The sequence below is a fragment of the Zonotrichia albicollis genome, chromosome 6 (assembly GCF_047830755.1).
Source record: "Zonotrichia albicollis isolate bZonAlb1 chromosome 6, bZonAlb1.hap1, whole genome shotgun sequence".
In the NCBI taxonomy this organism is placed as follows: domain Eukaryota; kingdom Metazoa; phylum Chordata; class Aves; order Passeriformes; family Passerellidae; genus Zonotrichia; species Zonotrichia albicollis.
Genome location: NC_133824.1, coordinates 58694471 through 58708579, shown reverse-complemented (window position 1 = coordinate 58708579; position 14109 = coordinate 58694471). Strand labels below are relative to the sequence as shown.

The 14109-nt window shown below is 45.7% G+C and overlaps 1 protein-coding gene across 2 annotated transcripts in view; it reads right to left on the bottom strand.

Moving 5' to 3' along the window:
• RTN1 (reticulon 1) overlaps nt 1-14109 on the bottom strand; it is a 123996-nt gene that overhangs the window by 16658 nt on the left and 93229 nt on the right. Inside the window, exon 1 of one of the 2 annotated variants that reach the window (XM_074543968.1) lies at nt 2003-2264. The exons of the other annotated variant lie outside the window; for it this stretch is intronic. Coding sequence (XP_074400069.1) covers nt 2003-2063 — 61 coding nt within the window. The 5' untranslated portion in view covers nt 2064-2264. Of the gene's footprint in view, nt 1-2002; nt 2265-14109 lie in introns of those variants that run through there. 2 annotated transcript variants of the gene reach the window in all.

The window sequence follows — 14109 nt, the reverse complement described above, 5'->3', positions numbered from 1 at the left end:
TTCCTTCTGGTGAATTTTAAATTTCCTCTATTTTATCTGGGACTGATCAAAGAATTTGGATGACAGAAAAAATATTCTATGGCTATTTCATGTTTTCTGCAGGATCATTTTGGAATCATAAAGCACCACCCAAGGAAAAGGAAAAAAAAATGCAAATGCTGTGGAAGTGAGGCAAGTGATTTATTTTAACTGCGTTGATTTTTTCAGACCTGGGATTTTTTTTTTCAAATCAGCATGGGACATATTGTGTCATTCAATTTTCACCAAATCGACCCCACTTTCAAAAAGGAAAGCACTGAAGGAGAGAAACCCCATTATTACTATTAATTATTAATTAAACAAGAGCAGCGTGCCCTTCATTATTCCTCTTTTTTAATTTATGATTTTTTTTTTTCTCATGAGAAGGAAAATACTCAGTTTGGTTCTAAAAAACAGGTGGTTCAGCAATCTGACTCAGCAAGTCAATGCTTTTATAAGAATCAGCAAAACACTGAGCATTTTTGAAAAAAAACCCCCATACCCGAACCCCACCCTACGAGGAAGTTCATCTGCAAAGCTCAGATGAAAAGACCCTGAAGTTTGGTGGTGACTCTCTCATTTGAGCTTAATAAATCACACAAACACATGGAAAATCTTTGCCCTTCGTTTTGGCGTGGAAATCCGGAGCTGCTGGAGCCTGGCATTTAACAGGTGCATCTGTTTACTTTCCAGCTACTCATCTTCCTTAAAAAACCCTCAGCTCCTAAATACAATTCAATGCTGAATTGCGATTGCAAAAATATCAAGCTCCCTAGAGACAGGCATCTCAAAAGTCTCTCCGTCCCCACCCCTCCCTAAAAAACACTTTAGGAAGGTTTTTCAGCTTCTGTTGCATCGAGCTGCGTTTACGAAACTATGCCTGCGAGCATCCTGGACCCTTTAATGAGATGATGCCATGGAGTAATCTCTCTCCCAGGGACCCTGCTGTGAGCATCAGCACCATGAGCTGACTCTTCAGCGTAAACATGCACCTTAAAATTACAAAAATACATCCGAACAAAGCCTGCCCGAAGCAGCCCCATCCTGCCCGGCGGGATCAGCCGCGAGCATTTCTGCCTCTAATCTGCCCACCAGAGCAGCGTCACAGAGACTGTCTTTTATCAAAACAAAGGCTGGATGCCGGCTGGGAAGTGTGAAGCCGACTAAAAATGGCTGAAAAGCTGTCCAAGGCACCCGGGAAGGTGGCCAGCCCCACCCAGCGCAGGCACCGACCCGCTCCAAACACGCTGAAAAATCAACCCAAAAGGGAGATGCCATTGTTCCCTTTCGCCTCCGCGGCAGCGAGACAACATCCCCGCAATATTCCACCCCCCGAAACCAGTGTTCGGGAGCATAATTAAAGGACTAATGTGGGTTACAAAAAAATAATAAAAAATCCTAGAGCAAAGTAGGAAGCGGGGGGCCATGCCCGGCTCTGCCGCCCTCCTTGCCGGAGCTGCGTTTTCTTTGTGTGACACAAGGCTCTGGGTGTGTCCGTGGGCAGGAGGCACCCGGGAGCCCAACGCCACCACCTCCCAGCCCCAGCGGGCTCCAAAGCACCGCCACCCGGCTTCCCTAAAGCCTCAAAGGTGGGAAATCATAATGCCCGAAAGGTGGGAAATCATGCCAGAGACATCCCGATGGAGAGAGCCGGGGATGGGGAATGACGCCGCTAAGGCAAGGGCGGATGCTCTGGGGATGAGCCGCAAGGTGGGAAGAAGGCAGGACCTGTATCCTGGATGCTTTCAGGGTGAGACACCTGCGGATGGGAGAAACGCATTCCAAGAACAGAAATCAGAAATAGGGGCTTTTAATCTTTCCTTTCTTTCTTAAATTACCCCCAAAGAAAAGCTTCCGGGAGGAGGAGGGAGAAGAAACAGCATGCAAAGGCCCGCACAGGTGAACAATGCAAAAATGGATGGATCCTGCCTTTGCCTCCTCTGCCATGCAGCCCTAGCATGCAACACCAGAACAGATAGAATACCCTGACATTTCCAGTTGCTCCAAAGACAGTCCATCTTGGTGGAGTCGGCACTGGCTTGCATCTCGGGGGGCTCGGGGCTTGCCGGTCGCGCTGTTTCGGAGGCACTGCGTTAGCAGTCAGGCATTCCCGAGCATGGGCGCGCTGCCGGGTACCGCGGCCGCCTCCCCGCTCGGCTCCGGACTGATGCTGTAAGCAGCACAGGCGGAGGGGGAGGGCATATTGTACGCGCTGCGGTCTCCACTGCAGCAAATCAGCAGTGTGATGTGGCTGCCCCAGGGAGCAGGCTCCTTTTGAAAAGGGGATGCGGGGCCCTTTTCAAATCAAAAGCTTCAGCTCGGGCGGCTTAGCCCCGCTAAGCCGTGGAAATGGTTAAAGGCAACCTGATGGCGAAGAAATAAAAGCAAATTGGGTGCGGGTAAATAGGGGGGGGTGAGCAGTGTTGCCTGTGTGTCAGTACGGTTGTGGCTGTTCCAGAAATTTCTTGACAGTGATGGAATCTGGTATTTTCTTAAATTTTTTTTCCTTTTTTTCCCCCCCTTTTTTTTTTCTTTCACACCACAACCCCTCCAGGTTTTCATGCCTCTCTCTCCTCTGCCCAGCTGGGTGGGGTTGGAGAGCAGGCAGGAATATAAACAAGGTCAGGATCCAAGCCCTGCAGAGCAACCCCTATTTTGCTATATATTTTTGGAAAACCCTGCAGGCATGGGGTGACCCTTGTGGCCCCCCGTGCCAAGCCCTGCCACACCAGGATGCTGAGGACCCCCAGGTGCACCAGGTTTGGGTGTGCTGCCTCCTCTTGTTGCCCAAAATGCTGCATAAATCAGGATTTGAGGTGTAAGAGTGCAGGAATACAGGGCAATTTGTGAAAGGCACACTAATAGCTAAATTTTAATATTCAGTTTAACAGTGGTGGGCCCCACCACATCTTCCCCAGCAGGACACAGCCTCTGCCTCAGTTTCCCCACCAGTAAACTTTTATGAATAGCCTTGCAGAGACATCATAACCATCCAATGGTCATACTTGGCAAACACTGGGAAAGAAAGTATTTTACCACTCAACCTGTTTGCATTTCCAGATTTTGGGGTGCCTAGGAATATTAAACTCCAAAAAAAATCGCCTCATTTAATTGAAGAGTGACCAGTATATCAGACCATGTCCAGCCATTTTGGGCAGAATGACCCCAGCTGGGCATCTCTCAGTTCTGAGGCTGGACTTAAACCTTTAGATCATGACAGTTCATAAGTGAATAATTTCACTTTAGAAGCGTTTTACTGAATTTTGATTTCTTTATGTGGAAACAAGCACCAACACACACACAGTGGGTCACATATTCATCAGCATGGGAAATAGGGTTTGAACCCTTCTTCTCTTTTGGCTCCAAAAATAAAAGGTCTTTAATACCTGAGTTAACAGATATCTCATCCAACTGGCAGCAGTAGGTCACTCAGGTAACTCATCTTATAGAACAAAGGCAAAATTTAAGGAAATTCACCATAGTATTATCTTACTCTTTAGGAAACTCTGCTGGGATTAGAGAGGCCAGCAGCTATTGTTCATATTTATAAACCATCCCTGAGATTCCCAAAAACATTTGCTTAGCCTTGAACCCAGCATCTTCATTTCCCTATCAGGGAAATCTTTAATTGATTGGGGCAGAACTGGCTTCAGCTGCCATTGCATACTGTAAGATTAAACCATCTATAATGTTACAAATTTGGATTTTATGTTCTTCCTTGCTTTGTTACAAGAGAAAAAAAAAAGGAAGAAAGAGGTTGGCAAGGGATGAATTCTAAGCATGGACCAATTGGTTTAGACCCTTTGCAAGAGCAGGAAATTTCCCTATTGATACATTTTGCAGCTCTACAATGGTGTTCCCAGCACCAAGCCATGATATGAAGTATTTACAAGCAGTGTGTATAAAACAGAGACATAATTCACATAAAACTTCTGCATCCTTGTCCCTGGAATAGCCACAGACACTCCAAACATGGTGCATAGGTCAAATTCATGGCTACTGGGTGTGGGCCACCAGCAACACAGCAGAGAGAAGGCAAAAGATCTCTGTTTGGTCTCACTATAACCCAAATTTCTCAGTCAAATATGAAGGACAAACTCCCTTTGGACAGAAGAGTGTTCCATGTACATTTAACATCCCAATAATGATTTCTCCTTGGCTTCATTGTTTGTAGAAATTTTTCTCACCTCAGACTTGAGCTCTCCATTCCCTCTTCCAGGCTAGAAAAAGGAGCCACACCATCAGGCTTCCTGTTTAAATTCTTACTCCCCTTTGGAAAAGTGTCTCTTCAGACCTGGCCCATGTGATTGGACTCTCCCACACTACTTCCAGAATTATTTTAATCCACAGGCACCAGAACCCATCACTTTACCAGCAGTAACAAGAACACTGCATTTGTGTTAAGAGACAGAACTCAACAGGAACAGTGAGATGAAGACACTTAGAAAATGCACACGGGCTAAGGAGAGCTTCCAGTGTGCACTCACTTGTCCCAGGACCTGAGGCAGGTGGGGGACAGAAGCAACTCTGTGTGACTGCAGAAATTGCACAAAATCCCAATCAGCACTGGTGGATCCAGCACTAAAATGGCCATTGATAAAAAAAAAATGCATTTCCGCAATGAAATTTTGAATTATGCATTCAGTAAGTAGTGAGACAGAATTGGGACTGAGCACTTAGCCATCAATCCTGAGGTTAAGAACTGCTTCTTTGCCACAGAATTAAACCTGGAAGGCACAAATAAACATTGCACTGCCTGGATCTGAAAAGGGTGAGACATGCACAGAGATCTTGGCATCAGCTGCAGGAAAGTTGAGTGTTGGAGGAGAGCTTTCCTGTGATCATGAGTAGGAGCAGGATGAAAAGTAGTGAGTGGAATTTGCTTCCCTTCAGAGCACTGTCCATTGGGAGCCTCCTTCAGCTCTGGATGTTACTGAAATTGTTACAGATTGTTACAGATCTTAAGATGTGTTAGTGAGGTCACATGAAGCTCAGCCACAAGCCAAGAGGGCTCATCAGCACTTGCCTGCTCCATAGCTCTGCTGGAGATGATGATCTGTGTATGCAGGATGTGTGGGGTAAAATAAAGGTACTCATGGGATCAGTGCAGGAAACCACTGGTCAAGTGAACCTGTGTGTAGGGTATTGCCTGCTTCATTTCTTTTCATCCTCCAACTCCAACAGGGATCACAAAATGATAAAATTATTGAATGGTTTGGGCTGGAAGGGACCTGAAAGCTCATCCAGTTCCAAAGCCTTTGCCCATGGGCAGGGATTCCATCCACTAGACAAGGTTTCTCAAAGCTCCATCCAATCTGGCCTTTAACAATTGCAGGCATGGAGCACCCACGTCTGGATGGCCAGCTGAGGTGCAGACTGTAGCTCTGCAGAGGACAGGAACACCCTGCCATGGGCTGTGGCCTCCAGGGTTGTGCTCCTTCCAGGGACACAGGGAATCCTGCAGCAGGACTGGCACTCCAGCCCTACCTTGTTTCCCTCCAAAGGTCCTTCCATCGTGATCCAGCCCACCTGTGCACCACTGATGAGCTCTGATGAGGTCAGAGTTAACAACATTTAAGGCTTTTTAAGTAAATATCCCTGAATGTACCATAACAGTCCATAAGAGCTCAGAAGCACCCACTGTTCTACCACAGGAACTAAAATTCGGGGCCATCCCTTAACAACCCTGTTGAAGGACAGGGGTGGAAGTCAGCTGGTTTCAGTTGGTTTCAAAGGTGATTTAATGATTAAAAATCCACAGACAGAGCTGAAACCACTGTTTGGAGTGCAGTGACTTTGAAGGCACTTTGGACTGACTGTGTTTTCCTGCATCACTCCACGTCAAGGCTCCGTGGGACACATTGAGGGCAGCGCCAGATCTGCAGCGTGGTGCTGAAAGATCCTGACACTTAGCACTTCAGGAGAACAATAGCATTAAGGGAGATCATTTGGGTTGTTTTTCTAAGCTAATTTGTTCTTAGCATTAGCAACAAAAATAGAGAGGATGCTATTTTAAAAGTTGCATTAATATGTCTTGAAGCTCTAAAGAGCAACGGGGAATTTTTGCCTGAGCACTCCAAGCAAGGGCAGCCAGCAATTACATTTTCGTGAAGAAGCTGTCAATAGCAGAAGGATGGGCCAAATCCTGGCTCTGCTCTCATCCTTTTCACTGTCTTGTGCTCATTCTTGCACATTTTCTGGTCTGCAGAGCTGCTCAGAGGCAGTTGAAATGGCAAGGCCATGAGCTGGGAGATGCTGATGGCTGTTTCAGGTCCATCACTTCTCACAGTACAGGAAGCATATAGACAGCTCTGTCCTTGCTCTCTTTTGCCCCAAGCCTTTGCTACTTTCTCTTAGAAGATGTAATGCAGTGATGAATTACCTTTTTTCTCAGGTCTTCAGACCACAAAAGGAATCAATAAGCTGGTAAAAAAAGACAATATGGTCTTAAGCTTGCAGAATTAAAGTCTGAAGCTGAAAAATCACAACAAAAGAAGCCCCATGTCCGGGCATGTCACATAATGTTCCAGCCTCCCTGCAATTTCTTTTTAAGTCTTGAAATGTCTGGATTTACAGGGTTTTTTTTTAAATCATCAGTCAAAATATTTGGATTGTTCACAAGGACAAGAAGTGTGATTTTGAGACGTGCTAAGCTTCTGCTCTGCTGCCTCTGTTTCACTTTCTGCTCAACAAAACTGTTCTTCATACCCATCTTTGCCCAAGGGCTGAGATTATTGATGTATACATCTATATATAGATATAGATGGATATATCTAATCATAGAAGTGTAAATTGGAAGGGACCTTAAAGATCATCCAGTTCCCAACTCCTGCCATGGGCAGGGACATCTTTCACTATCCCAGGCTGTTCAGAGCCCCATCCAACCTGGCCTTGGACACTTCAGGGATGGGGCAGCCACAGCTTACTTTGGCAGCCTGTGCTAGGCCTCATCGCCCTCATCTCACAGGGAAGAATTTATTCTTAATATCTGATCTAAAGCTGCCTTCTGTCAGATAAAGCCATTCCCCTTTCTCCTATTGCTCCATGCCCTTGCCCAAAATCCCTCTCCAGCTCTCGTCAGCCCCCTTCAGGCACTGGAAGGTGCTCTGAGGTCTCTCCTTCTCTAAGTTCAAGAGTCCTGACTGTGCAAGAGGATTAAATAATAACTACAGATAACAATAAAATAATCATCTATAATTGTATAATAAATGCATATAACTGTATTATAAGACCTTATTATCATAAGATTTTCAGCAGCAAGCCATTGACAAAAGCCACATGAGTTGGTGAAAGACCCAGGTGAGACAAGCTTTGTGTTTGCTTATTCCCTGGGAATGAGGTGCTCTTTCTTTGAATCCTAGTAAATGAGCCCTTTGGGGGAACTCCTTAGATTTCAACCTTGTTGTTAAGAAACAATTTTGGGTTTTGAGCCTCAGAACATGGCACAGACCTTCTTCAGCAGCCATGCCAGAGATGGCCAAGACTGCTGTGGTGCCATCTGAGCTCCCTGATTCCTGCAGGCAGCAGCACAACTAACACACAACAATCAGTTTTGATTTACCCCTGCCTCTTCAGAGGTGGATAATTTCTCTTGGTTCTTTAATGTTATTTTTGAACTGCGAGGTTCATAGAAATAAAGGCTCTATTCCTGCCATTGACCTAGAAAAGTCTTTTGATTCTTTCCAGTGGGACTACTTTTTACAGTTGCTGGGAACCTTAAAATCATGAGTTTCTCTCCTCTGGGGGAGGTACTTGCTGCATCTTCATTCCTCCTTTAAGATTTGATCAGTAAAGCTGAAAAGACCCTAAAACTCTCCCTGACCTCCTGCACTCCCCCATTACAAAGGAAGTGCTTCCAGCTTATTACCATTTCCAAGCTTTCTGGTTTTAAAGCCTGTTCTGTGAAATTTTTCTCTCCTACAGCATTGCTGGTGCTGCAGCTGGCATTATTAATTCCATTTCATTAACTGATCTTCTTAATGTACTGGAAGACAAAAGAGAAGAGAGCCCTGAGACCACAGCGTGGCTGAACCTCAGGAGATCTCTGCTCAGTCCCCACATCTGCCACAGGCTCCCTACTACGTGACCTTGGGAATCTCCTCTCTGAGGTCTCTGGCTCTGCTTGGTCTATTTAAATTTGGGGCATGGTCTGCTTTTTTGAGCTTTGTTTCTGCAGCACCCAGCACAACATCTGCAGCTCCAGCAGAGGAGCCTTGCTCGTTTTTGCAGCACAGCTTGCAAGGCTGGTGTTGCTGGCTGCCATTCCTGGACCAGGGGAGATGAAGCGAGGTGGTGAAGATGAATTTGGATTGCACTGCTCCTGGAAATGGTGAAATCCTGCCTGGTGTTGTGTAAGGGGCACAGAGGACTCTTTTCTTTGGCCAAGCATACTCCAAAGAGATGATGATGATGCATTTTCAGCAAATTCTCGAAGCAATGTCTGTTGTCCAGTGCCTGAGCTGGGGAAGTGAGGCTGTGCCACACAAGCCACCAAGGAGAGGTCCTGTCCTGTTCTTGGCTCCTCTGCACATCCCAGTCCTGAGCTCAGGCAGCTCTGGTGCACCCCAGAAAAGATGTTCCCACAAAAAAAATGCCAAAGCTTTGCTCCCAGCTTGCAGGGCCACCCTTTGCTCTGGCTCTGCTAGGATCAGGCCCAAGTTTTGAAGCTCCAGGTGCTGATTCAGAGGCTAGGATTCTCTGCCCAAGTACAAAATGCAGCTACAAATTTTGCAAATGTGACTGCATATTAAACCAACAGCCTGCAGGCAGAGGCTCAGGAGACTGAGGCCACATTTGCAGCAGTGCCACAAGCCCTTAATTGAGTTTGGGACGCTCATAAGCAGCCAGGGGTGCTTGAGAATGAGCTGTGCTTTGCAGCATTTCTGCTGGCTCCTCTGCTCCAGTGCCTGGCACTCCTGCTGCCAGCCCAATTCAGGCCAGGGGAGAAGGTGCAGAATAATTTAATATAGATCAAGGCCCTTTCCCCAGCTTCAGATGTGCCCAAAAATAATATTCTAGGTGCTCCCCAGAAGGGCCTGAGCTTCTCACCATGCTGGAGAGCTGCTTCAAGCATCTCAGCACGGGCATTTTTACATCCCCCACCCTGCCCTGAAGGGAGGGCAGGCTGGTTCCTGGTGGAGGTGTGGAGATGCTGCAGCCCTGGCCGGCACAACATTGCCATGGCAACCCCAGCTTTCCCTGGAAAACAGAGGCAAAGCACTGACACACTGCTGGAATCAACAGCCTGCTCCATGGGTGGGAAACACCTGGGTACCAAGATGCTCCCTGCAAAGGGACAGCTCCAGTCATGCCCAGCCTGCAAAGCTGGATGTTAATATGGGGAAATCCTGGTTGAGCTTGCAGAGAAATGGAGGAAAGGGTGGGCAGGAGGGGGAGGTGAAGATGCAGCTGATCCTGTCCTGAGCAAACACAGCCTGCAGTGCTTGCAGAAGTGATGGAGGAGGCAGTGGGGCTGCTTATTGCAGCAATGCCAGCAGTGCTGTGTGGCACAAAGTGGGGGAAAATGTGGGAATTCAGGACTGAATCCCTCTGGCTGTCCTGGATTGCCAGCACCCCTGCCAGGGGGCTCAGAAACCCTGGCACAGACCCCAGACACCTGTGACTTTGATTATGACCCATGGAAAAAATTACCAACTTTACATGAAGATCTTCAAGCCATGAAAGTCTAAGTAGAATAATAATCAGTTTGTCACACGGTGAAAAATAAACTTTTTGGGGTTTTTAGAATGGGGCATCAGGAGGCAAGATGGAGGAATCTGGGTGTGTCCAGCCTTTCTCCTTCTTCTTCTTCTTGGCCTCCACCTTCTGCTGTGATATCAGCACTTTTAGATTGGTTTAGAGTAGAAACTCACTAACATAGGTGATAGGTATTTATTTATATATAAATATATAAATAAATATAAATAAATAAATAAATATAAATATATAAATATATAAATATATAAAACTGTAAAATTGTGAATATAAATATAAATATAATTTTGTATAAATAATATACTTTAATAATATTTGAATGAAAAATATAGTATATATAATGTAATATATAAATAATGATATATAAATAATATATATTTATATATATTATATATATATAAAAATAATATAAATACTAAAACACAAAGGTTTTAGTATAAAAAGATAACGCTGCCCTGAGGGTGTCAGTGTGCTTCTGTTTGACCTGCTGAATGGACCTTGGTAGGCCAGAGAAAGAATTTTATAGATAAGAAACAATAAACAACCTTGAGAATGAGACCAGAAGAGTTCTGACTCCTCCTTCGACTGCTGGGCTGGGAAAAGAGACTTTCTAACACACCTCAGAGTCACTCTGACCATCTAAAGCCCCACGAGGAAAAGAACCCAAAAGGACCAATGAAGGACATGAAATAGTGATGTGTAAGGCAGAAGTGCCAGTGCAGGGCTGTGAGAAGGGGAAAACAAGGAGAGAACAGGGCAGGATTCTGCTGAGAGTCTGTGTGGGCACTGCTGGAGAAATGCTTTGGAGGGCAAAGCAGCATTCTGAGTTTTAAATGCTATTATAGGCCTCTAGGGCAATTAGAAGAATTAGATCAGGAAATCATGTGCCAGAAGTGTTGGCTGAAAAGTGGTCAGAGTTGTGTTTGTTGGGGAAACAAACAAGGAAAATGGTTTTGTGTGGCATTTTAGGACATTGGTTGGAAATGAAGCAACAGAGAAAAGCAGAAATGGTTTGAGTAGTGGGGGCTGGCCCTGCCCCAGCACATCCCCTCACATGGGGCAGAGGGAAGAGGGCAGATCACATGTACATATCTTATAGAAGATACCATAAAAGGTCAAGCAAGCTGCCAGCATCCAATCAGCAGAATATGCCATGAAAATCCACACCCTGGAGCCAGCTCATTAGGAACTTAAGATCAGTCATCCCTAAAACTAGTTATCTTATGCAAACACATGCAAAATGAGGAAAAAGAGAAGAAAAAAGAAGAAAAAATGGAGGACCCAGTTGAACCCACTGAATTTGTGGAAATGGGTTTCTCTCTGAAGAACAGATCCTATCTCTGAGCACTTGGCTATCATATAACCTCACTCCCTCTGCACACAATGAGAAAATCCTCATTTGGCTGCTGACATCAAGTATCTGAGAAAAGACAATTTAATTTCCCATTCTCAAGGCTAAAGGATTAAAGATAGATCAGCAAAACTATTTCACATTTAGGAAACCAAACGAAAAAGCCTGAGGAATTCAGATTTCCCTGACAATATTGTTAAACACCACAACCCACATTTTCCTGATTGCTTCTGCAGAAGGACTGACAGCTCTCTGTCCTGGGATGAGGGTGAGCACAATAGAAGGTATAGGGTGGCTTTGAATAGATACATGAAAAACAGAATTATTTTTCCAAAATTATCAATTAATAAGTAGCTTGAAAGTCCACTGGACAAAACTAAACTAAGGGAAGGTGTTTTCCTGATTGGAAGCACATTTAACCACAGCATGTGGATATGGTAGAAGTATCAGGAATTTCAGGGTAGCTGCAGATTTGCAGAGATCCAGAAATAGCTGTATCCCAGAGCACTGCACACGAGCAGTGTGAGGTGGAAGGAATTATACTACATATTCTGCATTAATAGTGAATTCCCTTGCAACAGGTTTGGCTTTGCAGAAATGGGGGATTTCCAAAGAGAACAGTAAAATAGGTCTGGGCAAGATTCATCAAAGGGATTTCAGAACTGCTTTCCTAAAGTGTTTCCCTCCTTGCAAACTTTTAAGTACATGGGGCTTTGATGAAACTCCCTAACTGATACAGGTACCTCCAAATACCTCATTGTGTTATATCAGTTAGTTCATTCTTAATAAATCCACCCAGGGATCCAAAGCACAATATCCCTTCTGGCCCGTGTGAGGTTCTTTAATTTCAAATTCCAGGTACTTAAAATTCATGTCTTGCAGATGAATCAGAGATAAACCATAATGGCATGGACATTAATTTCAAATTATTATAAATTCAAGAAAACCACAATCTTATTTTGGTTTGCAAACCAAAAAAAAAAAACCCCAACCCCCAAGCTCAATTGGCATATTTTGTTTTGGATGAAACTCCTCCTTCACAGGTGCAGGAGATGTGATCAGCTCCTGCTGAATTCCGGGCAGGACTCTGAGTCCAGCTGGTCCTCAGCACCTGTGGGGTTTGGAAACCTCAAGCTCTGAGTACCCCTAGCTTGATGCTGAGATACATTAGCCCTCAAGATTAGGATCATTAATAACAGGAGCCAGAAGAGAAGGACTTTGTTTTGGAAGCAGCAGCAGCAGCTCTTACCTTTTCCAAAACACTTTCTTTTAAACTGTGCTTCCCCCTCCCCCCCGCCCATTCTTTTCCCAGACTGCCTGACATTTAAAATGATCAAAGTTCCCTGTGAAGCACAGCTTCTAAATTTCAGATAAATATAGCCACGCTGCTCTGCATTTGTTTGTTTTTCTCAGGTTGCAAACCTGCAGTGGAGACCTACTTATTGTGGAGCAGGGGGAGCTGCTGGTTGGGCACCACGTGTTGGGCAGCCAGGAGGGAGCAGAGCCCCCTGTGAAGGATGTGGCTCTGCTCTGCTCCCAACAGAGGGTCCAGCCCTGCTCTGACAACTCAGAACAAACCCACCAGTAGCCCCCTTGCTGGCTGGCGCAGCCCTGGAGTGGGCAGAAGGCACATGGGGACATGATGCAGGGAGGGGAGGATGGAGATGAGCGTGGGGACATGTCGAGCCCACGCTGACACACAGGGGGACAGCCCTGAGCCCTTTGAGACATTGGAAGCTCTGTGGGCCCTGAGGTATGGATGGAAGCAAATGCCAGGGCAGGAAGGTCCTGCCCCTGCCCACACACACGCAACCACTCAGCCTGGTACAATTTATTTTGGCCTCCCCATTAGCTGGGAAGTAAACGTGGCAATTACTTTGCACGTCCCAAGTGTCAGAACCCTTTGGCACATTTCCCTGAAGCTAAATAATTAATGAAGGGCTCTGATTAGTGTGAATCTTGTGGAATCATCAGACAGCATGGAGTGACATTCATTTTTACTTCTTGATGCCTGAGACAGGGCTTTGTGATGAGGCTTCCACTCTCTCCTGCAGCTGAAAGGGTGTGGCCTGGGGTTTGTTCTGTAAAAAAGGTTTCTGCCCTGTTCTGTGCTTAGGCTGCCACAGACACCAGCAGCCTTCAAAATGTGAATGCTTTGCAGGTGATGGAAGATAAAATACATTTCTTTTCCATGCAGGAATGATATCCTGCAAATGTAGCACTCAGCAACTCATTTCCCTCAGTGCCTCATTAGAGTCACCACATCTAAAAGGGTTTTTTTTCCCTCTTACTGACAAATAGGAGTTAACTAGAAGATACCAGGTGTGCATTTGCCAGGGGTGAGGCTCAGATCCTGCAAACTCAGCCACCACAGCTGGATCAGGCTCCCATGGCAGTGGGATTTCAGCTTGGCACTGGGTGGCAGAGCAAGCTGGTGGCCCTGCAGGGTGAGAGCCCTTCTAATAGGAGACTGCTGCATGTGAGGAGTAGGAAGAGCTGCTGGCTGTCACTTTAGGTCCAATTTCTCCTACAATTTCGTTCTGAATGAGCTCCCCACCCAGAACACACCAGAGAGTTGTTCTGAGCTATGGCACACAGCTCTGTGTGAGCTGCTGCCCTTTTCCCAGCCCTCCCTCATTTTACCATCAAACTGCAAATAATCTGATTTTTCACTCTGAGGGAGAGAGGTTTGTACTAGGGAGGAGAGGGGCTGCCCAGAGAACACAAAGAGCTGTTACATGTGCAAATTGGGTATCTTTGGGGTCCTGAAGGTGCAATCTTCAGCTCTCCAGGGAGAAGATGAAAGTAAAGCAAAGAGTTGACATAAAAGCAGAACTCTTCTGATCCCAAATGCCACAGTCAGAGTGACAGCAGCTGCAGAATGCACCGTCCCTGCTCTGTCTCATGCATTTCACTCTGAGCAGCACGTTCACATGCTCAGGGATTATTATACTTTCAAACCTGTGCATCAACACCAGTCACACACCTCAAAAAGCTGCCTCTCCCTAGAGAGATTTCCTCCTCAC